The sequence below is a fragment of the Paroedura picta genome, chromosome 12, assembly GCF_049243985.1.
Source record: "Paroedura picta isolate Pp20150507F chromosome 12, Ppicta_v3.0, whole genome shotgun sequence".
NCBI lineage: Eukaryota > Metazoa > Chordata > Lepidosauria > Squamata > Gekkonidae > Paroedura > Paroedura picta.
Window position 1 is genome coordinate 12,542,326 of NC_135380.1, and position 27,171 is coordinate 12,569,496.

A 27,171-nucleotide genomic window follows, 5' to 3' on the forward strand; every position below is an offset into this window, starting at 1 on the left:
GGAAAATCCAAAGAGGGTGTCTCTTTGACCCTCTGAGGTCAGGTCCATTGACCTCTTGAATAGTTCTGGGGAGTTCACTGGGACAAAGTTTGAGGAGGAAGGCGTAACAGATTCAGTGGAGTTGTCTCTCTGGGTTAGTTTGGACACAAAACTATTAAAAGAGAGGATTGCCAAAGGAAGAACAGCTTGTGTTTGTGGGTCCTTATTGGTAAATTTACATCTGAAGAGATATCTTGTGTTTTGTCTGATCCAAGTCCACAGTATCTTATTTTAGATATACATACAATGTATGTGGTAGATTTTTGCAGCTAGCAAGGATTCCAAAGGATGCGTCATTTTGCTATCTGCGGTGGAGGGCCAAACTGGTTCCTGATTGCCCCTTTTTGAATCTTACCCTCTTAAGTAACTGGACAAAAGCCAGTTTGGTTCAGTGGTTAGGAGTGCGGACTTCTAATCTGGCATGCTGGGTTCGCTTCCGCACTCCCCCACATGCAGCCAGCTGGGTGACCTTGGGCTCGCCATGGCGCTGATAAAGCTGTTCTATCAGGCAGTGATATCAAGGCTCTCTCAGCCTCACCCACCTCACAGGGTGTCTGTTGTGGGGAGAGGAAAGGGAAGGTGACTATAAGCCACTTTGAGCCTCCTTTGGGTAGAGAAAAGCGGCCTATAAGAACCAACTCTTCTTCAAAATGTGGGTCCAAAGGCACCTTTAAGACCAACAAAGTTTTATTCCAGTTGTGTGCAACAAAATAATACTTTGTTGGTCTTAAAGGTCCTTTTGGACTCACATTATGTTCTGCTACTTCAGACCAACATGGCCACCCACCTGAATCACTCTTAAGTAACTATCTGAATTACTTTAGGGTTGCTCTTTCTCTATCATAAAAAGTACCATTAACTGATAAGCCTTCTAAAAACTCTCAAGAGTGCTTCCATGGCACAAAACACATTATCATTAGATTAGGATGCAAACATCCTACCTTGAGGGTATACGTCCAAGCTCATAGACCCTTGCCTCAGCCACCTTTCTCTGATACCCACCACTGCAACTTGCACACCCAGACTAGTTCCACTGCTGCTAAGTCCTGCAAAAGATGCAGGATGTTCTGTTAGAGAGCCTCAATTCTACCACTGCACTACAGTTCCCTTGGGGAAGTCCTTGGGGAAAGCCATAGCAATTAAATTTAGATCCGCAGTAGAGATGGGCCTTAAAGTTAGATAAAGGATTGAATTGTGAAAGCTGGTTGGTTCCTGCTGCCTGAAAGTTCACTTCAGGCACCTGATGAGGTGGGCACAGATCCACAAACGTGGCTTGGGAGACCATAACAAACATTAGCTTTCAAGGTGTCATGGGGCTTGTCTTTTCTTACAGCTGACTAATGCGGCAGCCCCTCCAGGATTTAAATGTCTATTTGAATAAAGCGCATCCTTTCTGAAGGTAGTACAAGAGGTTCTTTCCTGTCTTGGTGCCCGGAAGCCGGGCTGGAACCAGGTGGCCAACAATACCTTGTGCTCTGTCTAAGGTGCTGAAAAATTCTTGGGGCGGTTCCCGGAGGCTTTTGCCAATGATTAAAAGGATTAATTCTGTCTGATTCTTTACTTTCTGCATTTATATAGCTGCCTGGAGCCTCATTTGTCTTATTGGAGGCTGCTGCTTATGAGGTTCATTTTTATGCGCAGACAACCCAAGGGAGGTGCTGGGACTCATCACAGGCAGCCCTGAAATTAAGAACGGATCCTTTCCGTCCAAATGCCACTGGTGGGTTGTGATATAGCTAGACACAGAGAAAATTCAGGTGTCTTGTACTACTCTGGAGACCGGGTAAGGTTTGTTCTATGAGCAGCTATCAGCAAGGCTCAGTCTGTAAGCCTTTAATGTTCCCTCTGCAAGGTCCCCTTTTTACAGGGTATTTTCTGCTCAGGTACAAATGTCGGAGCAGATACTAATACCAAATATATGTATTAGTTATGAAGCAACATGGGTACAGATTTCAGCTTTCCTCTTTAAAATGCTGGTGAGTAGGCATCTGGAAAGGACTGGCTTTCTTTCTTAGCGGCATTTTAAGGGGGATTTTGTAGCTGATACACATGTGTCTGTCCTCCAGGGCAGTCAGGGACATCATACATGGTCCCTCTTTCAGTTTCATCCTCACAATGGTGACACACACACACACACACACACAGCCCTCCCCCAAGAGCTATCTGGTGGAATTAGATTTGAGCCCAGATCCCAAGGGTTACAGCCTGGCATTCTAACCATTACGCTGTATTGATTTTTCAGCTACAAAACGTCTTTTGAAAACAACTTTTAAAATCTTTGGTCAAGGAATGCCTGTTTTTTTGTCACTTTCTATTAAGACTGCTCTGTGGCATTTCATGCCAATGAGTAACTTTTAAGGAGGAGCTGATGTGTTTGTTTGTTTGTTTTTTAATTGGGGGCAGTTGCTAAGTGGCTGGCACTTAGCACGAGTTGGGAATTTTGGGAGAGAATGCAGCCCTCCTTCCGTGCCTTGTTTCTACCTTAAGCTCAGTGGAGTTATCTCTGGTTCTGCCTCTGATCTGCTGATGACCTGTTTGACATTGCCTTATGAAAATGTTCTGTCTCTTATCACATGTTTCGTATTAACAGTAGCTTTTCTGGAAAGAAAGTTCTTCAATAGAACTTTCAATGACCACTCTCTGTAGTAGTTAAAAAAGGGTTCCAGGAGCAGTAACCAGTGTGGTGTGGTGGTGAAGAGCCTCAGCCTCTATTCTGGAGAACCGGGTTTGACTACTCACTTCTCCATGTGCAGCTAGCTTGGTGACCTTGGGCCAGTCACAGTTCTCTCAGAGCTCTTTCAGCCTCACTTACCTCACAGGAGGTCTGTTGTGGGGAGATGAAGGGAAAGCCATTGTAAGCTGCTTTGAAACTTAGGTAGTGAAATGCAGAGTAAAAACCAGCTCCTCCACCAGGCATTTGCCTGAGACCGACCAAACCCAAATAACATCCATGGGTCCCCCTCAGACACCCCCTCCATGGCCTGAACCAGCCTGACCTCTCTAGGGGCCTGAGCGAAGTTACCGTTCCTGTTATATTGTTGTTGTTTAAGACCACTGAAATTGTGTTATTCAGAGCCACAGATTATTGTTGATGTATTGACTATGTTATATGTTAGGTTGTTCCATGTATCTCCCCCCTGTGATGTTATATGTAAACCGCCCTGAGCCAGATGGAAGGATGGTATGAAATCTAATGAATGAATAAATAAACAAACTCTTCTGAGTCATGCCAATTGCCAGGGGGGGGGGAGTTATGCAGTACAGGCTGTTTTCATTATGACCTGTTGGTGGACCTCTCTAGTATCTGGCTAGAAAGTGGGATATTGGGATAGTACTACAATGCTTTAGAGTTGCATCTTCCTAAGCATTCAGAGGCCCTAGAAGAGTCAAACTCTGTTCAGGATTGGAATGCAAATCAGCCTTGTAATCTAACCCAGCCTGGTTTTTCTCATGATCTTAGCATAACGGTGTCTCAAGGAGAGCATTGGGACGACTTCTCTTGACCTGCTTGGGGCTTCTGCTTCCTGTTCTGTAACCTTCCCTGATTTCCATCTTTTGTATCTCAGGCTCTCGCCCTCGCCTTGAAGACTCTTCTCCGCGGATCATAGAACACCCTTCTGACCTCATCGTGTCCAAAGGGGAGCCGGCAACCTTGAACTGCAAAGCGGAAGGACGGCCCACTCCGATCATCGAATGGTACAAGGATGGGGAGCGAGTCGAAACAGACCGAGAAGACCCTCGGTCACACCGCATGTTGCTGCCGAGCGGCTCTCTTTTCTTCCTGCGCATCGTACACGGAAGAAGGAGCAAGCCGGATGAAGGGGTGTACGTGTGCGTAGCCAGGAACTACCTGGGTGAGGCAGTCAGCAGGAATGCATCTCTGGAGGTAGCCAGTAAGTAGAACTCTGGTCACTTCTATTAGACCTAAGTGATATCCCACAAAGCAAAATGCGTCCTGTTCTGTGTTGCTGGGAAAAGACAGAAACCCAATCTGGGCTGGAGACAAAGATATTGATACGGATATTGTCTGATAAACTAAAAAATATATAAACCACAGCCTCCAGTTTCTCAGAGTGGCTTACAAATCCCAGTATACATTAGAATTAGCCGGTAATATCTTCATACCCACAAATAGAATACGGACTGAAACTGCCAAGCTAAATAAGCTTTTTACCTAACGGCTGAAGCTTAACGAGTCTTGCCCTAGTCCGATAGATGGGGTGAGGTCTTGTGTGCAATTCAGAAGGCCCAGCCTCTTCTGGCGACCCCTCTCACCTCTGGCAAAAGGAGCAGACAGAGCAGAGCTTGGGACAAAGCTATTAAATGGCAGTCCAATAGATATATAGGGGAGGGAGCAGTCCTTTTGACTACCCTGGTCCCAAGCTACGTAAGGAGCTAAAGCACTGTGAATTGGGCTTCGAAGGAACGAGGCAGCCAGTGCAGTTGGCATGGCACCATCTCTGCACTTAATGCCAGTTGGCAGTCTGGCTGCTGGATTTTGCACTTTTTGAGGCTTCTGGACCAGTTTCAAAGGCAGCCCCACATAGAGAGCTCTTGAGTGGTTTTGATCTTCTTCTGTTCCAGCTGGTAGGCTAGTAAGCTGTTGTGTGGAGCAAGGGAGGAAAGAAGTCACTCGGTTTGCCAGTTGCGCCTTTAATTTGTGCCCCAATGAAAAGCAAATCTTTATAAGAGTCAGTATTTGTGCCATGAAGACATGAAGATGCCTCATAGTGACTCAGACCCTTGGTCCAGCAACTTCAGTATTGTCTACTCAGACTGGCAGTGGGCTTCCAGGATCTGAGGCAGAGATCTTTCACATCACCTGTTGCCAGATCCTTTAACTGGAGAGAATGGGGATTGAACTTGGGACCTTCTGCATGCTAAGTAGATGCTCTACCACTGAGCTACCACCCTCCCAGTCTCTTGAACCTGTTGGATTTCTGTCTTTTCCTTTTTCATGGTGCTGCTGTTGCGATTTGTGTTCATTCGTTGTTGTTGAGCAGCTCTAGGTGTGTGTGTTGAGGTGGTATGCATTCCTGAGACCAAGTATGGTATGGACCTGATCTTGCAAGACCGATATGCTACATTCTACTGCTAAAGAGTGCAGACATCACAGAAGCCTCGAAGGGGAGGGGATTCTGCTTTTTAATATGTCATGTATAATTTTGTTTGATGGGATCCAGTCTCTGGCAAGCCCTTCCAAAGCAGTTTCAAAGAACATCTTTATTAAAGCTGAGATGAGCTTGGAGTAAATCTTCCTGAAAAACTCTGGACAGTGCAAATTCTGCCTTCTCTTTTGTTGGCCATGGCTTGGAAGGGTTCACAGCTCTATGCATTTTCCTGCAATGCAATCCTCCTGTCCCAGTTACGTTGTGTTTGTGCTGTTGTTGCCCCAGGTCACCATTCCTAGCTCCAGGTGGTCCCCCTAGCATTGCTTCCAGGACACTGTTGGCTGTACACCTGGTTAGCTGCAGCATCGGATACCCCAAGACCAGGTCTCCAACAACCTGGAGGAACTTTGAATAGACCAAGTGTATGTTTGGAGATTAGCGCTCTGTCTGTCTCAGATCCTCATTCAGCCTCACACTCAAGGAAAAACCATGTACTTGGGAGGCTTATATGGATTAACGAGCATCCTCCAGGAGAATGACACTGTAAGCCGACTTGGAACTCCGATGAGGAAAAAAGTGGGTTATAAATCATGACTACAAATGAGAAAAGTACATAAAATTTCCCACTTCTGGGTTCTCAGCATACATAGTACGTGTGATTAAGGAAGCTTAACTGTGGTTTGGCATGAAGTCTGTGGTTTGGTGTGTCATTGAGGGTTTGCTGTTCAGGCACTGGCTTGATTGAAATATTTATAGCCTGTTTACAAGTGGAAGTTCTTGAGGTGGATTTCAGCATATTTAAAGTGCAATGAATCAAGCAATCAATAGTGTCACCTATCACACAGCCCATCGAAAGATAAAAATAGCTGCAAAACCAATCAAGCCATCCATTGGTTTGCAATTTGATCAGCAAAATTCCCAATGTTGTTTATCTGAGTGCTCAAGTGCCAAACAAAGCACTGTGTGTGTGACTTATCCATACAGAGCAGGGGGAGAAAGAAGATTTAACCTTTTTCCTACCACACACATCTATTTTCTGACTAAGACAGGCCAAAAGATGGGCTAATAAAAGTTGAGGGGCATGTTTGATCCCTCCTTCCTCTTTATCCATACTATTTTGCAGATCTGAATCTGCGGTGAAACATGCAGGACATTCTCATGCTTCTGATGTACCTTTAAAATGCTAAGCAATACCATTTCCAACCGTTTGACTGCTTGTCTGTTTCTGGTTCCAAGTCCTGGTTCTTTTAAGGCCCGAAATGGTCAGGGACCAGCATGCTTGAAGGAACGCCTTCTCCCATATTATCCAGGTTGCCAGTTGACATCTTGCTTGCTGTGCAGAACAGATGGAGAGCATAGGACAGGGCTTTTTTGGTAGTGGCCCCTTGCTTCTTCCCCTTTCAGGCTTACCTTCTAGGTGCCAGGTCAAAACATTCATCTTTACTCAGGCTAAGTGGTTCCATTTTTAAAAACTGTTTTATTGTCTGGTCCTAGCTGGTGGTCTGTTTTTCTGAATGTCATTTTAGACTGCTCTGTGTTCTTTCCTTTAATGCCTTCTCTTCTCCTAGTGGTGGTTTTTATTGGCATTATTTTTATGATTATCTTGTTTCTATGATATATTTATTATTATTTTTTAAAATTTTTATGAGCTACCTCAACCTAATTGGGAGAAGAGGCGGTAAACACTTTTTCTACATAAGTAAAAGAAATCCATCAGATGGATAGACACCAGATGGATAGACAAGGAGAGCAAGTATTGTAAACATGGTGCTACTACAGAGAGGACGCTGCCTACCTCACTCTCCTCAAACAATAAGAACTCCCAGAACTGACCTCTAACAAGTTAGTAGTGGCTAGCTCCTTCCTTTAGAACCACAATCCCCTGCTTCCACAGGAAGAAGGAACAATTTGCAAACCAAGTTGGTAATGTGCTCATAGGAACAATGCAAAACCCCTTATTTTTCAGTAAAACATTCCAGATGTTACAGGAGATGTTCCTGCTGTGCGTTCAGTATGATCTGTAGCTGCTCTTGTTACAAAGGTGCCTAACTTGTGGTTGGGAATGTGAATGGCTGCCATACAGATGTTGTCCAATAGCTGAACTTGAGAGTCTTGAGTTCAGATCTCCAGCCTGGGATTAGCCCAGACCTGTCACTCTTTCTCGGCTCAGGTTACCTAGCAGGGCTTTTGTGAGGATAAAATCATACGGCTTGCCCTGAGCTCTGTGAAGGATGGCCAGAAGAAAAATATCGAAACAGTGCTCTAAAGCAGGGGTAGTCAACCTGTGGTCCTCCAAATGTCCATGAACTACAATTCCCATGAGCCCCTGCCAGCAAACGCTAGCAGGGGCTTATGGGAATTGTAGTCCATGGACATCTGGAGGACCACAGGTTGACTACCCCTGCTTTAAAGTACTTCCTGTCTATTTACAACTTATTCTTTGTGATGCCCTGCGTTTCCTTCACTCGCTTTGCTCCCTACGGTCATATGTATTTAAACAGTAAATATCCAACCAGAAAGAGAAAAGAAGTGTTTCAGCTAATCTTATTCATTGGCAGGGATTTGGAGTGTTTGCTTAACAAAATTAGTTAGGCAAATGCACGAAGAGAAGCGTTTTAAAGTGGCTTAGGTTCACCTGCTGCTGGATCAGTTCCCCTGCAACAGGAGATGCCCTTCTTGTACAACGGCAATTGCTTGTTCCCTGTGTGTGACCTGAGAGCAGGTGGGGTACTTTGGAGCTCTCCCTGAGAGTTTTGTACATAGACCGCAAGAACCTAATATGGCTATGACAGAGTCCTCACTAAGGATATTGGGTGTTTCTGCACAGGTTGTTTGCCCTGAGTTTGATACTGTTTTGGATTTGTTTTATCCTGCTGCCTCACAGCATGGTGGCGCATAAGTGCACCTTCAGGGCTTTCTCCAGCTTTTGCCCATCCTTTCTCAAACCTGCTTTGCTCTGACATTTTGGGAAACATCCCAGTACACTTTGGGTGGTTGCCATGTGGGTGGAAAAATTAGGATTTTCCTGGTCTTGCCCATTTTCTCCATGGTAGCCACATTCCTTCCCTGCTGCAGAGGGTTTCGTTTTATAGATCAGTGATTGAATAGCATTATACCAACATACTGTTAGACTAAAATATGCATCCGGCTACATTTACGGCTTTCTTTTCTTTTTAAAGGTAAGGCTCTAGTCCACATCCTTATAGAGATATATTGAAAACAGTATATCTCCGTGACGGAATGGGCTTGAGATTTCCTTTTAGAAAAAGAAAGCTGGGAAGTCAGAGGGTATGCTGACAAAACTTGAGTAAACAGACGATTAAAGGAAAATCTATCAAGGAAACCTCCGATGTGGCTGCCCTGCATTAGCAGTTTCAGCAGCATCGAGGGAACTACACAAGACTGTCCTCATGTGGAAAACACCAGTGGGTAAAGAAATTTGCCAGGCTGGAAAAACTTTGGACTGTTTTGCCACTTTTTCTGGTTAGGTCTGTTTAGGGGTGCCAGGTTGTCCCGTTTTAGCAGATTCCCCCCCCCCCACTTCTCATTCTCACTGTTGCTCAGCTGGGCAGTAGAAGAAAAATGGGGAAATTGGGGGGGGGACACTGATTGGTGTCAGTGGTGACAAAGTAACATCACTTCTGGAGCATCTGGAAGTAACATCATTGTGTCATTGATGACACTCTAGCCTTGGAATAAATGTCATCTTCATTTTTCATCTTCATTCGAACCTTGGGCCAAAATGTTAAGATTTCAGTTCAAACGTTTGAGCTCTCCCAGTGACATAGCAATGGCTTCTCCAGTGCTTCCGTCCTAGAGAAGGGGAAAAGGATAGGAAATATTTTAGGGCATGGAAATCCTAGGCAAAGCATCTGTCTATACTCCAAGTCTCCCTATTGGCCAGGGACAGTGCTGCTTCTTTGGCACCTCTCTTGTCTAGGCATTCTGTCTTTGGGAGGTGGCTTTTAAAAATGTCCACTAGGATTCTTCATTTTCCTGCCATTTCCTGTGGATACGAAGGCACTCTGAAGCATCTTGTCTTTCGAGCAATTCCACCCCCTCCCATTGGCTTTTCAAGGCTAAATGACATATTTGGGGATCTGCAATCTGATCCTTGCTGTAAGGTGCATTTTGGTGCTCTAATATGCCCTGCTTCAAAAGGCAGTACAGGGCAGTCTAATGCAAAATAAATGAACACAGGAGACAGTACAAAGCGGCTTTTGATGTGTTATCCTGGAGGGAATAGTGTTCAGAGTTTAGTAATTACTAAAGTATGTCCTTATTTTCATCAGTGAAATGCTGAAGTATATAGTCCTGTGGTTCAAGAGCAATTTTGCAGACACGACTCAAACTGAGGAAAAGTGCATACACTCGAAAGCTCACACCTTGAATAAATCTTTGTTGGTCTTAAAGGTGCTGTTGGACTCTATTTTTGTTGTTCTGAGAGCTAGGCGATTGCCATGGTTTCAAGGTTTTTGTGTGTGCGCATTTTATTAGAATTGAAATCAACACAAATTTGGACTAGAGTTCCAGACATACATCTTTCAGAGTTCACTTCTGAGAGTATAACTTGAATATTAATCACCTCTTCAAACACGTTATAGTCGCTAGGATCCTGAGCGTGCCCCATATTCATGGCTGATTGAGGTGTTTGAAGGAATCTCCCTTATTCCGATCTTTCTCTGCCGTGACCTTGCTTTGGCGGCTTTCAAACAAATCTTAGAAGCAAGCCAGCCTCCTATCAATAAAGGGCATTCTGTTCCGGTTTTATAAACTCTTTCTAGCAACTTGCTGGACAGCATTCCTGACAGGTTTCTTCAGCGTATCTTTCGTGGAGCAAAGGTCTCTGAGGCGAGCAAACAGCGATGTTGATTGTGAGCGCAGAAAATATCCCCGGTTTGTTATTTATCTGCCCTGACCTCAGAGCCAATCTCCTGTGTGGCTCTCCCCAGAGATCGGACCCCATTGTCTCCCCTAATGGTTTTATGGAGACAAAGATCTACAAACAAACAGTGCCGAAAAGCATCCAGCCTGCCCTGGAGTGCCACAAGATGAATGATGGCGGTTGCCTCGGACAAGGCCAAACACCAGGAGCAGAGGAAATGAAATGCCATTTCTGCTAAGTCCTGGCGTCACTAAAATTTCTGCTGCCTCTCAAGCCTTACCAAGCAGCAAGCTGATCTCTGAAGGGGGGGCGGGCGGGACAGTTCAGCTTTGGTGATTTGTGGCTATTGGCTGGATTGATAACAAGTTCGGGCCTAAATAAAGCTATCAAAGGAATGTGCTGCGGCCAGGGTAATTGTTCAGATGCAGACATCAAAGGGAAATCTATAAAATGGCTCCATGAGAAGTGGATGTTCTGGCAGAGAGGGAGGGGACATTTATTCCAAGGACTAGTAAGGCATCTCTGGGGTTAGACTGTCTGTCTTCTGATGGGACTCCTTAGAGGCACTGTGGTAGTAAGTTTTGTCATGCTGTCATTGCATTTTTCCCTTTAATAAGTGGAGACCTTAATCCCCTTTGTGCTTCTTGGCTCCTCTCCCCCAAGAAAAAGTATCCGGAAGGGTTACTCAATACATTAGAAGGCTGGTTTCCAATGGGCAGCTCCCTCACTACTTGAAAATGAACAGCTCATTAATTGGCTGTTTACTAATTTGCTACTAATTTACTCTCTCCTTATATCTGTATTCTTATGAGTCCTCTTCCATTGTCTGAGGAAGTGTGCATGCACACAAAAGCTCAGAGCTTGAATAAAACTTCGAAGCAGGTGAGGCTGAGAGAGCTCTGAGAGAAAGTACACTGTGGGAACAGCTCTTATAGGACCGTGAGTAGCCCAAGGTCACCCAGCTGGCTGCATCGACAACTCTGACAGCAGGGAATCAAACCCAGCTTGCCAGATTAGACCGCTGGATGTTCAGGGCTAGGTTTTCTTGGTGAGAACGATTATGCATTCTGAAAGATGCTTTTGTATTTCTACATGAACATGAGTTCGTTCTCTCAAACGTACAATTCTGGACAGGTATTTTAGCGGACTAGCTGGCAATAATGGTTTTATGCCTTGTTCCGGAGTCAGTATATTTGGCTCGAGAGGTTTCAGATTTTTTTTTTAAACCCTATTTTTCTTTTATAAGCAGAAGTTGTAAATTTGGGGTCAGGAAGAACCGTGCGAAACTATTAAAAGGAGCATGTTAAGCCAACACTGTTTGTTCCGACCTGGCCTGGAGGGTGGCCTTTTCCATGCAGGGATATCCTCCATCTTGCCTGTCGCCCCTGCCCGAGCTTTTAATGAAAGCCTCTGAAGCGTCGCGTTGTGTCCGCATGAGAGACTTAAAGGATGGGGGGGTCAAAGGTTAGCTCCCAGCAGGGGGAAAGAGCCTTTAAATGGGGGAGAGGAAGAAGGGCTGAACGCACAGAGAGTGGGGCTGAGGGACTAGAGCAGAACTGCCTTTTGTCAGGGGCTGAGGGGTTTTCCTGGAAGTGGCATAAAGGCCGATATGGTTGCGCTCTCCTCCCTAGCGGGTGCGTTTGAAACCAGGCATGGAAAGCGGCTTAGTTCGCCGCAATTAGTGGAAGGCCTGACCCCTCTGCAAGCCCCTTTCCTGGCCCAAATGGATTTTCTGTTGCTTTCCCATTAAATGACGGATGGGGCCTCAGGTAAATGGCTGAAGCCTCTTCCATCAGAAGAGTGATCGGGAAGGAAGGGGGGGCTGGTTGTCTACAGGGCGGCAGATAACATCTTGTAATGAGGGTGATGAATCGTAGAAGGCCATTTCCAGGGGAATTTGCCAAATGGGCTTGCTGGCATGATCTAGAGGCTAATGCTAGGCTGAAATGCCCTAAGTGGCTGTTACCAGGTGCCCCAGGTATTTTCCGCCAGGGAAGAAGTAGAGGTACGTGACCGGGCCTGTTGTGCCCACCTCATGAGGAAACAATGATGATCCAGCATTACTTCCATTTTGTCAAAGTAGTCGATGATGACAATTGGTCCAACTGTACCAGGCTTTAAAAAAAATTCCTGAGCTCAAAAATGAGATACAGCAGTCTTTGAAAGAACTGCAGGGAAATGCTTCTGGCTGGGTTTGACTCAACTGCTATGGCTTCCTTCTCAGCAACCTTGGAATTTGTTGTTTTCGTAAAAAGTTATTCTTTGTCTTAAACTGCAGTTGTTGTTGTTTTTAAGATTGTCCTTGCAAGTCTACCAGTGTGATACCAAGATGAGTTTTACCCTTCCTAGTCCATTGACTTTCAGTGAGCTTAGACCTGATTGTACTGCACAGTTCGTATGGTTGCATGGGGGAGATCATCCGTATAAAGCCTTTTAAAACGTATTTTTTAACTAGAAATACAAATGTTCCATTATTAAGTTTACACAAAAATGGGCTGCTTCTTCCTTCCCATACAATTATCGTGAAAATGATTTTGCCATTCACATGGTGAGATTTATGCCAAGGCAAGTTTTGAGTTTCGCCAAAACTTAAAGAACTGGAGATAGGTCATCACACTCACACACGCATGCACACCTCGACAGTTGGAGGTGGTTTGAAAGAGCAATCTTTCTCTTACATATTTACATCTATCCTGCTTTTTTATCTCATAGATTTTTTCCAGGCATTTGTGTTGTACTCCTCCTCCCCTCACAAAACGTGTCTGACCAGACAATACAGTGTGTGTGTTCCGGGGAGGGGGGGGGGGCTGACAAGATATATATGTATACTCTCCCCGCTTTCATAAATTTTTTGTATGTCTCCAGCCGAAGCCCCTCTTCAAGATGAACTTGCTCTGAGAAACTTTATTGTTTATCTGCCTGCGCCAAAATTGTCCCCACGGGGAACACATTTCAGCAGGGCACCCGGTCCTCCTCTGAAATGTGTCCCCCCTGGCGACGCAGCTGTGGTGGAAAGGTTCCGCTGCACGGAGGCAGGGCTTGTTTGTTTTATGCAGGTAGGTGGGATTGCATGAGAACGCAATCCCACTTTCCTGCAAAAAAAATTTTTTTAAATCGACCCACACAGCGCTGCAAACTTAGAATCCACCCTCCAAAGTAGCCAATTTCTCCAGGGCACCTGATCTCTGTAATTTGGAGATCAGATGTAATTCTATGAGATTCCCAGGCCCCACCTTGAGGTTGGCTATAGTAGCCAGCTCTGAAACCGCAAAGAAGCACCGCTGAAGTAAGACATGAAGGTGGGCATTACTACATGAGAACTGGCAAATGAGGAAATCCCCACCCATACACTTCCCCTCTGCTAGCAAACATGAACTGGAAAACAGGTTTTGCTGGAAAACAGATTTTTGTTCTTCTTTTTTATCCATTCTGCAACCTAGGAAACTTCTTAGTAGAAACCCTGGACTCAGATATTTAACAGGATGTTGTTTTTTTACTTTGAACTAGTGTGCCAATGAAAGCTGCAGATAAACTCGAAGCTATAAAGAAGAAGAAGAGTTGGTTCCTATATCCTTCTTTTCTCTACTTGAAAAGCGGCTTACAGTAACCTTCCCTTTCCTCTCCCCACAACAGACACCCTGTGAGGTGGGTGAGGCTGAGAGAGCCCTGATATCACTGCTTGGTCTGAAAAGCTTTATCAATGCTGTGGCGAGCCCAAAGTCACCCAGTTGGCTGCATGTGGGGGAGCGGGGAATCAAACCCGGCTCACCAGATTAGAAGTCCGCACTCCTAACCACTACACCAAGCTGGCTCTAGAGGGTACCACTTCCTGTGGTGCATCTTTTGTCCTGTGCTTCTAGTGGTGCTGCACAGCCTTTCCACTTGGGCGCTTCATTGTCATTTGTGTTAAATTTTGTTTTTATATCCAGGAAATAAAGTTTATTTATTTTTTATAATTTGATTTCTAGACCGCCGCTCCCAGCGAACTGGCTCGCGGTAGTTTACAGCATATATATAAAAACATAATTACATAAAAATCTTATAACAATAAAATCCCCAAATCTTACCCTAATAAAATAAAGTATAAATGAACAATAAAATACAATAGAACAATAAAACAAGATGGCGGTACAACTAAAAGATCTCCCCAGCCTCCAATGCAGTTGATTCAGTGGGCTGCAGTGGCTAGGAATATGGATTGTAGCAGGGTGGATCTGTTTAGTCTAAAACCCAAGAGCCTGGGGAGGGAGTTTGAAATTCCCTGGTACTCATTGTGCCCAGCCTCATCCATATGCCTGGTGGAAGAGCTCGGTTTTGCAGGCCCTGCGGAACCTCAAGAGCTCCAACAGGGCCCGCCGTTCTTCAGGGAGCTCATTCCACCAGGTAGGGGCCAGAACTGAAAAAGCCCTGGCCCTGGTCGAGGCTAGGCCTACTTCCCAGGGCCCTGGGACCATCAGCAGATTCATACCCACAGAGTGAAGTGCCCTGCAGGGGGCATGAAGAGGTAAGCGGTCCCATAGGTAAGTAGGACCCAAGCCTGAACTTGATCTGGAAACAGACTGGTAGCCAATGTAGTTGCTTCAGCAGAGGCTGAACATGGGTTCTCCATGGACTTTTCAGTTCTATACAGTGAGATTTGGTTCGTGCATGGAGGAGAGCAAGGGGGGAGGCAATGAAGAGCCCCCAGGTGGTAGAATAGCAGTGGAGAGAGCCATCAGATTGCAGCAGACTTATAGGAATCCCTTAGATTTATCAAAGTTGAGAGATGGTTTGCCATTAGCTGCCTCTGTGTAACGACTCTTGGTGGTCTCCCATCCAAGAACCAACCAGGGCTGACCTTATTTAAGTTTTGGAGCACTGACGAGATAGGACTAGCTTAGGAAGGAACATCTGTATTTTAGACTGCAGGTGATTCATGCAAGACCAGAATGATCCTCTGCATAAAAACCTGCCTTTTCCTTCATTGCTGTGCCGGTTTTATTCTTGCAGAGAGTTTATTTTAACACAAAGGGAACATTCCAAAATGTAGTCCACCCTGACCCACCCACCCACCCCCAGTCTGAAGCACTGCAGTCCATTCCACCCTCTCGGATCGCTGCCTGGGTGAACAGGCCTAAGGGTCCTGTGTAATTTGCAAGTCATGTTTAGGACTATTTCAGGAAGTGAAAAAGTTCTTCAGGTGACCTACATCTGCCTTTCGCGAGCATCACGGTTTGCTTCGGTGGAGAGGCAACAAAGCACATTCCAAAGGTGGTAATCGCGAGAGACTTCTGAAATCTGGGTGGGGCCCCAGCAGCAGGCAGCCTTTGGACCTTGTCTCCAGCCTTTGCTTCCACCCCATGCATGCCCCACAGAAACAAAAGCCTTTGTATATTAGGCCGCAGTGGAGAATGCCGGCCACAAAAGGCTTACTGGAGGCGGAAACCGCATCGGAGACTCTGAAGTCTAGCTGACAGTCCCGCCAAGAGCAGGGCCGCTCTCTGGGCAACGTCCCGGAACGCTAGCCGGCCATCTCTGAAGTGGAATTATTTATTGATTTTTGTGTCACTTCTCAGTCCATTACCCAGGCAGGATGTATTTGTGTAATTTGGGGGAACGGGGACAGCTGCTGGGTAAACAAAATAGCCCCAGATTTCTCGCCAGCCCGAGTTCCCAACTTGCAGAATGAGAGGTCGGTGCCCGAATCAGGCCGGCTGGAATATGTGCTGGCAGGGGTGGGAGGGGTGTCATCCCCTTTGCCACGACAGGGGTAAACTTTAGGTCTGCATTACTGGTGGACAGCTCTTGCTTGCTGGAGGAGTTGGGTGGAAGCGATTGGAAACCGGCATTTACTGACTAATTTTAGAAACTCAATGGATTTCATATGTTCCAGCCTTGTTAGCTTGGAATGTTGGTTGCGGGGAGTCGCCAGCAAATGATAATAAATCACCCTGGTGAACGTTTGGTCTCTCATTCTCTCTCAATTTGCAACTATACATATTTTTGGCATGAGTGACTGTCTAGCAGGGGAGGACTTGTTTGGAGCATTGTAATCAGCCCTTGCTTCCTTGCTTTACAAGCTGTGTTTTTGTGTGTGTGCGTGCTCCGTTTTGGGGCAGCCTTGGGCTTTTCCTCCTACCCAGGGACCGCCTAGTGATAAACTACACCCACTCCAGGGAGGAGGGCATGTGATGAAGTCATTAGAGTCTTTGGGGGGGAGGGGGTTAGTCCTGAGCCACACAGAAAATAAGAAGATAAAGGTTCAATCCAGGCCTGAGCTATTCAAAGCTAGGAAATGAGTGATATCTAAAAGGAGGGAATTAAGTCATTTCCTAAGTAATGGGAGTCCTTTGGGGTGACCCTTTCAGCTTTTTCCTGATTGTAGTAGGAATTTGCCTGGACAGATTAGAGTCTTTTGTATTTTCTTTTAATTTTGGTAACCTGAAAAGGCTTCATTTGGGGTTGGAGCTGGGGAGGGAGAGCTCTTAAAGATGCAGAAAAGACCCTCTTCCTTTGCATCTCAGATAATCACAGTTGTTTTTTTTCCCCTCATTTAGGGTCCCCACAAAACGATGGGGATTATCTTTGTGTCGTTCCCCTGTCATTACAGGAGCCTCTCCCTGGCTTTAAAATACCTTCTTTGTGTAGTATAGTTGAGAAGCTGAGGCCATACTGGAAATCTACCAGGAATCCTTGCCTCAAATATTGAAATTTGATTCTTGTTTCTAAAAGGGCTGGCTTTGCTAAAAGAATTCACTTTTTGGTTCAGGAGGAATCTGGGAATTTGAAAGTTGGCCTCAAAAGTGAACATTCTGGGTGCTCTTGCAGGGCAGCCCCCAGGGGTAGTCAAACTGCGGCCCTCCCGATGTCCATGGACTACAATTCCCAAATGCTGGCAGGGGCTCATGGGAATTGTAGTCCATGGATATCTGGAGGGCCGCAGTTTGACTATCTCTAAGCCAATTGACTTTGGAGGACTTAGAACGGTGAAACTCTGCTTAGGATCGCGCTGGTAGAAGAAATCATCGGCTTTTCAGAGTCAAATTGGAGGCAGGTTTTTTGCATTTTCATGAATAGTGATTTAGGGCTTTGAGCAAACTTCTTCAGCTGTAGAATAGCAGGATGTTTTACATGCATATATGTGTGTTGTGTTTTTCTTCACTGCACAGACTTTATTAGTTTTTATAATCCGGCCTTGTAGGTCTTGAGTTGGATCTCAAGCCCTTTGACTGCAGCAGGAAGAACTGGCTAGACACAATGCTCCTGCAAGAAACCTTTTAATCAGCAGTTCCTGCGGTGGGTGAAATTAATTATAGAGCAACCACCCTCTTCCATTACCCTCCAGAGAAGGTCCAAGATTAGTTGATCTGGCTATTGCATTGATCGCCATCAAAACCTGAGAAATGCTATCTGTTCCAATTAGTAGAACAGCACCTTATAGTAGGAGTCACAGAATATTCCATTACACCTAAATTGCAGTTCCTCTAAGTTATATCATTGTGGACACCCACTTAAGCATCAGCAGTCATCCACTTCTCCAGATCCAGGGTCTCTCTTTAACCATAGGGCAACATAAGAAGAGTTAAACATTCACACTGCATATATTTCTCCTTTGTTCTTTAGGCTGACATTTGATTTATTCATCCAAGGCATTTTTGCCCCGCCTTCTCTCCTCCAGCTCAAGGCGGCTGACAGCAGCAATGCTAGACTGCAAGGACACAAAATACGACAGCCCAGCGAGCAAAGCGTTAAAAATGCCCAGATGGAACATCATAGAATTAAAAAAGTATACAATTTAAAAAGTTATAGAATTCAAAGCATACCATTAAGAAAATTTTGATATGATACCAAAGAGGAGAAGGGTTAGAACTAGTTTTACCGCGTATCAGGATCGGCTCAGCCCCCAGGAAGTGTCTTGGGGTGCCAAGCGAGCTGGGATTACCTGAGCCCGTTTGCTGCCTCCACTCATTTCTAAGGCAGACTTCAGAGCATGACCACCAAAGCCTTTCTGACCTTGTCAGAGGCTCCACCAGAGATGATGCACGTTCTGTGCACTTGTGCCTCTGCTGCTTGCCCCCAAGACGCAAAGTTGCCTCGGACTCACCTGGGGAAGCAAACACAGCCCAGGAGGTTGTTTGGGGAATGTGGGAGGGTGTTTGGGGAAGCAAAATGCCTTGAGCTGCTCTTGCAGTACAGCTTGTCCCATGCAGGTGAAAAAGGCACACCTACTGCCTTGAATGTAACTTTTAAAGGCTTGAGGGAGAGGGCTAAATCCTGAAGAACGACAGTGGTAGCACATCATCCTATAAAGGCAAAAGTATGGCCAAAACGTCTAATCCTGTGGTTCTCAACCTGAGGGTCAGGATCCCTTTCGGGTCCTGGCAGGGTGAGCAGCATGGCTGGGGCGGGGGTACCATCCACACAACAGCCTTGCGGGGTAGATCAAGATAGTGTTCATCTGTCTGGAGCAGTGGAAAAGAGAGATATCGGCATGGTGGGACAAGAGGCAGAACTGAACTGAGAAACCCTGGAAGAAAGCCAATATATATACAATCATGAGCAATGGATCTTCATGCCATTTGGTCAGTTTTGGTTTAATTTCTGTGAAAGAACACTTGCATAATTTTATGGCTTAAAGCCTCCAGTTTTTTTGACAGATCAGGACCAAACACCACATGACACCAGATCTCTAACTGTTTTTATTTTTCTGTAAATAGGGTACCTGTATTGTTTTTTTCCCATCTATGGAATTAATAGCAGTTTGGGGAAATGGCAAGAGAAGGGTTAAGTCTCCCACCTCAAGGCTGCTTTGATCAAAATGAGAACCCCCAACAGCTGTCTTAAAATTAGAACGAAAGCACCAGGCGATCTGATTTCCATCCCATGTAATTTTGACCCTCAGGAAAGACATTGCATAGAAGAAAATTAGAGGTAACTGAACTAAAGCTATACATGTAGCCAGTTCCTCCTAATGCAGTGGAGTGCCCCTTCACAATGGCTCTTGTTCTGTCTTCTTCTACAGATTCTGAGCATGTTTCCCAGCCACCGGGAGTCTGATCTCGTTAAAGAACTAACTGCCTTTTTAAAATGTAAAAGGTATGATGGAAATCCTCCCCCCCCCCATTTAAAAACAAAAGGTGAAAGTCTAAATAAAATGGTTCTCAGCTCTTGCTGTTTAAAAGATATATTTGGCTATAATTTATTTGTATGAATTTATATCGCAAAGCCTGCTCCACACACCCTTCTTTGCAGGCACCTTTTGTGAGACGTGCAACGTGATCTCTATTGCATCTTCCTTGCGTATTTGCTCAAGAGCCTTGGGAAAAAAAAAACGGTTCCTTTGCACAACTTAATTCTCTCTCTTCCCCCAAACGGTGCTTCAACTTTCCATACAGCTGCAGGAAACTTTCCTAAAGTCTCTCTCAGGGTTTTCTTCCCTTTCAGATCCTCAACCCTTGGCTAGGTAATCACAATGGCCTTGCTTCCTGAAGTGTTTGCTTTCTCTGCTAATATTGTCGGGCCCTATTCTAAAGCTGCTGCTGAAGACAATGTTGACTGTCCTTGACACGCGTTTTATTTGGGAGGGGGAGCAAGCAGAGCCACGACCTTGTTTGGAGACTACAAACAGAGAGAAACATGACTCCCCCACGACTGTGGCTCTGCTCGTGTCAATATGAGATTGCAGGTCAATCATTTGGGGCAAATTCACTTGGGGGGGTGGGGAGGTTGAATGGAGCAGTACAAATATACCGCAAACATATAGGCCAATCTTTTATTTATTGTGGTTTCCTGAATGCATTTTTACTCCTGCTTTTCACCAAAAATGCTTTAGTGTCTTGCACTGATGCCAAGGCAGAGTCCTAAATGTGTGTGTATTGTATGCCCCCAAATTGCTTCTGATGAATTCATGACCTCTAAAGAGACCCAGATAGCTCAGAAGCTAAGCAGGAACGACCCCAGCTAGTACTTAGATGGGAGACCACTAAGAAAGTCCAGGTTGCTAGGCAGAGGCAGGTAGGACCAAATCACCTCTGTATATCTCTTGCCTTGAAAACGCTATTGGATCACCACAAGCGACCATAACTTGACGATGCTTTCCACCATGGCCAAAATATCCTGTCGTTAGGAACCTTGCAAACTGAAGGCTGTGGCTTCTTTTTCTGAGATCCATCCATCCATCTCATGTTAGGTCTTCCTAGGGTGATCCTGCATTGAGCAGAGGGTTGGGCTACATGGCCTGTATGCCCCCTTCCAACACTACAATCCTGTTCTATTCCTGTTTTCCTACAGTTGTGCAAATGCCGGTTGCAGTTCCATTAAATAGATGCTCAGGGTCTTGGTCCAGCCATGATGGGATGATGTCTAGCTCCTGTCTCTTTTTTCTTTGGCTTTGGCGTCATGGTGGCCATAGAAGTTGATGGAAGAATGGTGGTTCTCAGCGGCAGTGATATCCAAGCCAGCTGCCTGGCTTCTGCCTCGCCTGCCTTGCTAATGGCAGTTGGTATCTGGGAGGAAGGGGCTGTCTCCCGGAGCTGGGCCTGACAATCATATGTATGGTCTATCCAAAGTCTCATGACTTCAGTCCCAGCAGAGAGACTGAAGGCCCAGATGGCTCTTCTACTGAAAGAGTTGGGACGTTGGGTGGAACGTTCAGAGCTTGCTCCAGATGCGTGCGTGTATTTAACTTCTCCGACACTACGCATCTGTCACATACCATTCTCTTGAGCCCTGCCCCAGTGGTGACCCTCCATTCCTCCCTCTCTGCCTACATTGCAAATAGCGCAACAAAAAAAGAAGGTGGAGACCATGCCAAATTGACGCGTTTTGTGCCCCCAAGTTGGTACCAGGAAGGGAGAGGGCATGTAAGGACATAACTCCAGGCTGCTGTTTTTGATGGCAAGCTGTGTGCCTGTTGTAACCTCTCATTTCAGTTTGACTAATGATCTAAATTTACGTCATGGTCAAAGGCTCCTCAGTGCCTACAGAAGCCAAAATGTAATTTTTGTAACAACACTTTTATTACGCTGTCCATGGCAGGAGTCATGTGTCCTGTTGCAAGAATGTGTTTTGCATTGCTTAACTTGCACCCTCCGCTGGCTTCCTGCTTTTGTTGTTATGTGCATAACTGCAAGACTGGGCACACAGAGTTGCCAGCAGGAATAGATCCACAGCTGGGAGATGCCATACCACCCACGTTGTCAACTCGGCTATAAGAGCATCAGCTGCCTTGGCTACAAAAAAGAAATCTGGCAGCTTTGCTGGCATGGAGCTACCCCACTCGTGAAAGCCATACGTGCTCCAGCATGCCTGAGTTCCTATTCAGTTCAGCGCTGGGAGCTGCTCTGCTTTTGTGAATCAACCTGCATTGTTGAAATGAAGGGAGGATCCTCAGTGAGCCAGACAGGGAGAGCAACACATCTGTAAGGCTCCATACCTATAAGAGGGGATTTTGTTTTTCAGAATTCTTCAGAAACTTGCAGGGAGAGGCACCCCCTCTCCTGCTTGGCGCTGCTTCCTCCCTTCTTGGCAAATGTGTTTAAAGTTGCCTAGGCAAGCCAAAATTTATTTATTTATTTAGATTTCTATACCGCCCATTTCTTTGCAGCTCTGGGCGGGTAGCGAGATAACTGAGATCTTGTGAGATGCCTCTTATGATTGTGGCAAGTTAAAACTCTTTGGATTGTATTTCATACCACTTTTCTTTTGTTTTTTATATATTTTTTGCAAACCTGGGGTTTGCAGAAATCTATATCACAGTCTTGGGTGGCCCACCCTTATGGATTTTTAAAAAATTATTCATATAATATGGTGAACTATATATAACTATTAGATAAACAGTGAGATTAGGGAGATGGCTTAGTATGACATGGCAGGTGAAGATATGCTATCCTTATCCATGGTTCCTCTATATATTTGTGAAACAGCCTGGGAGGTGGGATGTGTCCGGCTGTCCAAGTTGGAATAGGGCCAATCAGGATGCAGCTCTACACCTCCCGGTGTCCCCTGGGTCCTAGCGCCCATTGCATTCCTGCTTGCAGTGGGCTTTCTGGCTAGTAGAATATATAACTGCCCATAGTACTTATGGAACTTTGGATGAACCAGGTTGCCTCACAAGGGAGGGGGCATAATTACGCATTTGCACCCAATTAAAACCCAAGGAAGCAAGTCAAATTATTCTTGCTGGTAGGAAAGGACATTGCCACTAGCTGGTTTTATGTGTCACTGTGATCTGTTGCCACTCTGTAGCTACATTGTAAAAGACTGAGAACTGTGAAATCTAAATGTTAGGCACATGAAGCTTCCTTATACCAAGTCCAATAATTTGTCCATCTAACTAAGTATTTACTCCAGCCTTTCTCAACATTTGTACCACTGAGAAACTCCTGGAATATTCTTCAGGTTTTGAGAAACCCCAGAAGTGGTGCAATTGTGCAGAATATGGTTGGGAAGCAGAGCTGTGTACATGGCCACCAACCCTCTCCAGCCTCATCATTGGCCATTGGGGGGGCAGGTTGAAATGACCAAATATGATCAGAGTCCAGTAGCACCTTTAAGACCAACAAAGATTTCTTCAAGGCGTGAACTTTCAAGTGCAAGCACTCAAATCTTTGTTGGTCTTAAAGGTGCCACTGGACTCTGATTTTATTGTGCTACTTCAGACCAACACGGCTACTCATTTGAATCTGACCAAATACTACTCAGTAAATGCTAAATAAATTTTAAAAATATATTAAAAATGAATGAACTCCCACCCATTCAGGAAACCTTTCCAGGGCTGTCAGGAAACCCCAGGGTTTTATGACACCCTGGATGAGAAATGCTGCCCTACTTTGACTGGCAACAGCTTTTCGTATTTTCAGGCAGGGAAGCCTCTTGCCTGTTATCTCTTTCCTGAGATCCTTGTAATTCGAGATGCCGAGGATTGAACCAGGGACCTTCTGCATGCAAAGCATGTACGTTGCCCTAGCCCCATAAGTTATGGGCCTGTTAGGCAGTTGGGAACATGCAAATTAAAGTTTTCCAACAAAATTTTAGTAGGGTGTGCTGGCTTTCGGATCCTGTGCACCTGCAGTGCGGAGCTGCTCCCTTTCTTTGTGTAAAACAGAATGTGCCAATTTCCATGAGACAAATGTTAGAGGGTCTGCTGCTGTGGGGCAGGTTGATACTCTGGGCCCCTGCTGCTTTACTGATGCCATGCTCGGAGAGTACATAGCACACCACAGGCCTCGGCGCACGGTGTCAGCTTCACACTGAGCTGCTTGTATGTAATCACTTTCCGATTTAAGCTCCAGATGCATCTCGTTCTCCCCTCCTTGCTCGGTGCCCCCTAACAAGACAGAAACTCCCCTGTCGTTGAAGCATGCCTTGTTTCAAGGATGTGCCGTTGTGCCCTGTGGAACTGCGGGCTTTGCATGGCATGCTTTCCATCCTCTCCTGGTGCATAAACAGCTAAGAAGCCTGGTGGCCTTTGTTGTTGGCAAGTGCTGCTAATTAGGTTCAAAAAAGAAGACCGTCTGGTGTGCAGTTTTGTTTCCCCTTTATGCTGTTAGGGGCTGTCTACGGTAGGGGTAGTCAAACTGCGGCCCTCCAGATGTCCATGGACTACAATTCCCATGAGCCCCTGCCAGCGTTCGCTGGCAGGGGCTCATGGGAATTGTAGTCCATGGTAATCTGGAGGGCCGCAGTTTGACTACATCTGGTCTACGGGATCGGTGTCATCCAGGGTTCCGCACCAGCCACGGATGTTGAGGTTATGCCGTCAACAATGCCCCAGATTCGGAGCGCCCCTGTTCAGGTTGAATGCTCTGTCCATGAATGGGAAGCCAGACACTTAATTAGCCCCCGACAAGTTGCACGCCTGTTGTGCGATGCTGCCACATTGAAGTCATCTTCCCAACAACCCGCCCCAGCTGTGGCCCTGTGCCTCCCAGCCCAGGACAGACATTTTGGAGTGGGGCCAGATTTGTGGGAGAAAGCATGGGGACATCAGCAGAAGCCAAGCGGTGGGGCTATTCTTGTGCAGGGGCTTTTGAGGCATGCTCTCGGTTCAAAATGATGGCCACTCCTATCCATTTCGGCCAGGCTGCTGGGATTTTCTTGTTCTCGCAAGTGCCACGCCAGGGCTAATCGGCGGAACGCAAAACTAAAAGAGAGAAGCTGCAGTGAAGCTCCTGACCGGGGACTTACAAGCTCCTGGAGCACCCTGTGAGCACCCTACTAAAAGGTTATTCTGTTGAGAATCTTGACACATTCCCCAATTGCACCTTCATCATACGGAGAATGATGGAAATGGATCAGAAGGTCCAGCTCGGTCCCCTGGGATGAGGGCAAGCCTGTGCTCTCTGGTTTTGTGTCCCGGCACTTTGTCTTCGGGCTCGAGTTGAATTCCAATTGTCCCTGCACAGAGGTTTCCTCTGCCGCACCATAGACACCCTCCACCCCCTGCCTTAAGGAGACAATTCCACAGTCTGATGCACATGGCGGCCAGGAATTTTTCACCGCCGTGGAGTGTAATTTTCTCATTTCCCAGGTTATGTCTTCTGTCACCCACTCCATTTCCATTTTTCAGAGTCAGGTTATGTCCCTCTGGGCCTGCCTCCTAGTCTTGACAAGTAGCTTCTCTTTCTCACCCACTTTTTTACCATCAGGACGCTCGCCTTTCCGACTAGCGTTCGAATCACCACTTTGGCCATTGGCGATTGTATACATTTACACCCACCTCATTAGAGGTCATGTTAAGAGCATGGCAGAGGCGGCAGGAGCAGCTCTGATGAAACCATATGGAGTCTAAGCCCTTTGTCTGAATCAATGGCTGGTTCCTGTACATCCAGTCTCCTTGTGGAAGCCCTTTCCTCAAGCATAAGGGAGCCTTCTGCTGACCTGAGAGGCCTTTCCGTGGCCAGCCCCATATCTTATGCCAGGGGTAGTCAAACTGCGGCCCTCCTGATGTCCATGGACAACAATTCCCATGAGCCCCTGCCAGCGTTCGCTGGCAGAGGCTCATGGGAATTGTCGTCCATGGACATCTGGAGGGCCGCAGTTTGACTACCCCTGTCTCATGCCATTAACTTCTTCCTCAACATTCTGCCGTTTCTAACATTGTGGCTGAGATGCTCCTGCCTCCGTCGATATCATAATGATCCTTGCAAAATTCTGTACTGCACTAAAAACGCAGTCATTTTCTGTCTTAAAAGCAGATGATGTTCTGTGATCTGCCATAAATGGCACGCTTCAAAAGCTGGAAATACACCTGTCAATCTTACGCTGTCACTGTATTTCATGCAAATATTGCGAGTTCCTCCGTGTTCATAATTTTCTTTTTACGGTCTTTCTCCATTCCTTTTGATACAGTTTTAATGACCGCCTTTCTCTTTATCGTACCCACCTCGCTCTTTGATGGCTTCGTGGCAGTCCTTAAAAAACGGCAAGCTGCATTGCTCCGCTCCTCTGCTTTTGTGACTCTGAAGAGTTTGATTTCGAACTGTTTGGCTGCTTTTTTTTTCTGAAAAAGATGGCCCATTCCAAGGAAGTATTTCATAGAGGTGACCTTGGCTTAACTCATATGGTTTGTTTACTTCCTGGCAAGCCTTTGACTCTGGATTCTCAGTCTAACACAGCACAACTTTGTTTTTACAAGCTTGTTCATGGCCTTTCTAAATGCTAACAGCATGCCTGCAGGACAAACATGCCGAAATGTGGCTTGTAAAAGAAGAGCGAACGGTCGCAACAAATATTTGCTGGCGTTCTGTGACCCTACAAAGAGGCCTGCCTTGTAGGAAGGGATCTCCTCCTAGGATTAAGTCAGATAAACATCAGGAAAAGAAAGAGATCCTGGAGACTGTACAGAGACAGTGTGTCTTCTGTCTGTCTCCCATAAGAACTTGAGAGGGGCTTTGAAGCACCAAGGTTTGAAAGAACAGGAGTTTGACTCCGTCGCACGACAAGGTATAACAAAGGGAAAGGAAGTGCTGTGAGCAGAGTGAAGGGACGAAAGCAAAATTCAGCCATGGAACAGCCGAGCATGGGAGGTAGCTGCGAAGATCCCTGCATGGAAATGAAATTGCATTCAGGACGTGTGTTGCCGAGGGGGGACCAGATCTTGTTGATTTCAGGAGCTCAATGGTAAAAAAGTTGAGAAAGGCTGGTCTATCTGCTATTCTAACAGCCACATTTCCCTAAGACTAGGCATGTGTCAAAGAAGAAATTCAACAGGTGCAGGCATAAAGGAAAATGCTAGCTGGCTAAAGGCAGACCTGAAGCATGTTCTTAAAAATAGCAGTACATGTGCCCTCACCACATACTGTGTGAGAAGGTTTGCGCGTGGCAAACCTAACATTTCTTCTAATCTGCTTCTGGATCAGCCACAGATGGATCATATCGCTGATGTAACTGTGGGATTTGGATGCTACAGTTGACTGCCTTTTCCATGTCCTTAAAAGAGCCATGTGTTAGCTGTCGGAATCCTTTGGCAGATTAAACCAAACCAGTCTCCACGGGAATGAGTGCCCAATGTATGAACCTTTTTCTCCTCGTATTTCCTGGACTTTGAAGGTCCAGAATAGCCAATTTACTGTCTCCAAGCAACTGGAGTCTGGGTGTGACGGTCTCGTCAATGCAATTCCCGGAACTCCCAACAAGGAGGGAGTTGGCAAAAGCCCTTGGAGGCACAGAGGGGAATAATGCAGAGGCTGTGGTTGGTGTCCCCTCCCTTGGATGGTATTCATCTCAGTTGACTCCTCAAAGGGATGGGGATTAGAGAAAGAGGGTAAATGCCAGCCCTTGGAACAACAGCAGGCATCATTTTCAATTGGTGAATCTTGTTTTGAAGTGAACGGAGGATCTTTTCAACAAAAACCAATAATAGCTGAAAAGCCAGCATGGTATAGAGGCCAGAATGTTGGACTATAGGGCCAGGAAGTCCTGGGTTCAGGTTCACATTCAGCTGTGAAGCTCACTAAATAACCTTGACCCAGTCATTCTCTCTCTGTTTAACATCATTGTTTACTTGTTTGATTAATGACCCACTTTTCTCTCTAGTGAGGACCCCAAGTGGCTTATAGTATTCCTTATCCATCCTCACAACAATCCTGTTAGGTAGTTTAGGCTGTGAGCGTGTGATTGGCTCAAACCAGGGGGCTTCCATAACGACCTGAGTCT

General features: G+C 45.9%; 1 protein-coding gene across 11 annotated transcripts in view; it reads left to right on the forward strand.

Annotated features, from left to right (window-relative positions):
• The window catches only part of ROBO3 (roundabout guidance receptor 3), a 267,565-nt gene that overhangs the window by 120,595 nt on the left and 119,799 nt on the right, over positions 1 to 27,171 (forward strand). For all 11 annotated transcript variants that reach the window (XM_077305046.1, XM_077305049.1, XM_077305039.1 and 8 more), the window contains exon 2: positions 3,606 to 3,932. In XM_077305046.1, coding sequence (XP_077161161.1) covers positions 3,606 to 3,932 — 327 coding nt within the window. The remainder of the gene's footprint in view (positions 1 to 3,605; positions 3,933 to 27,171) is intronic.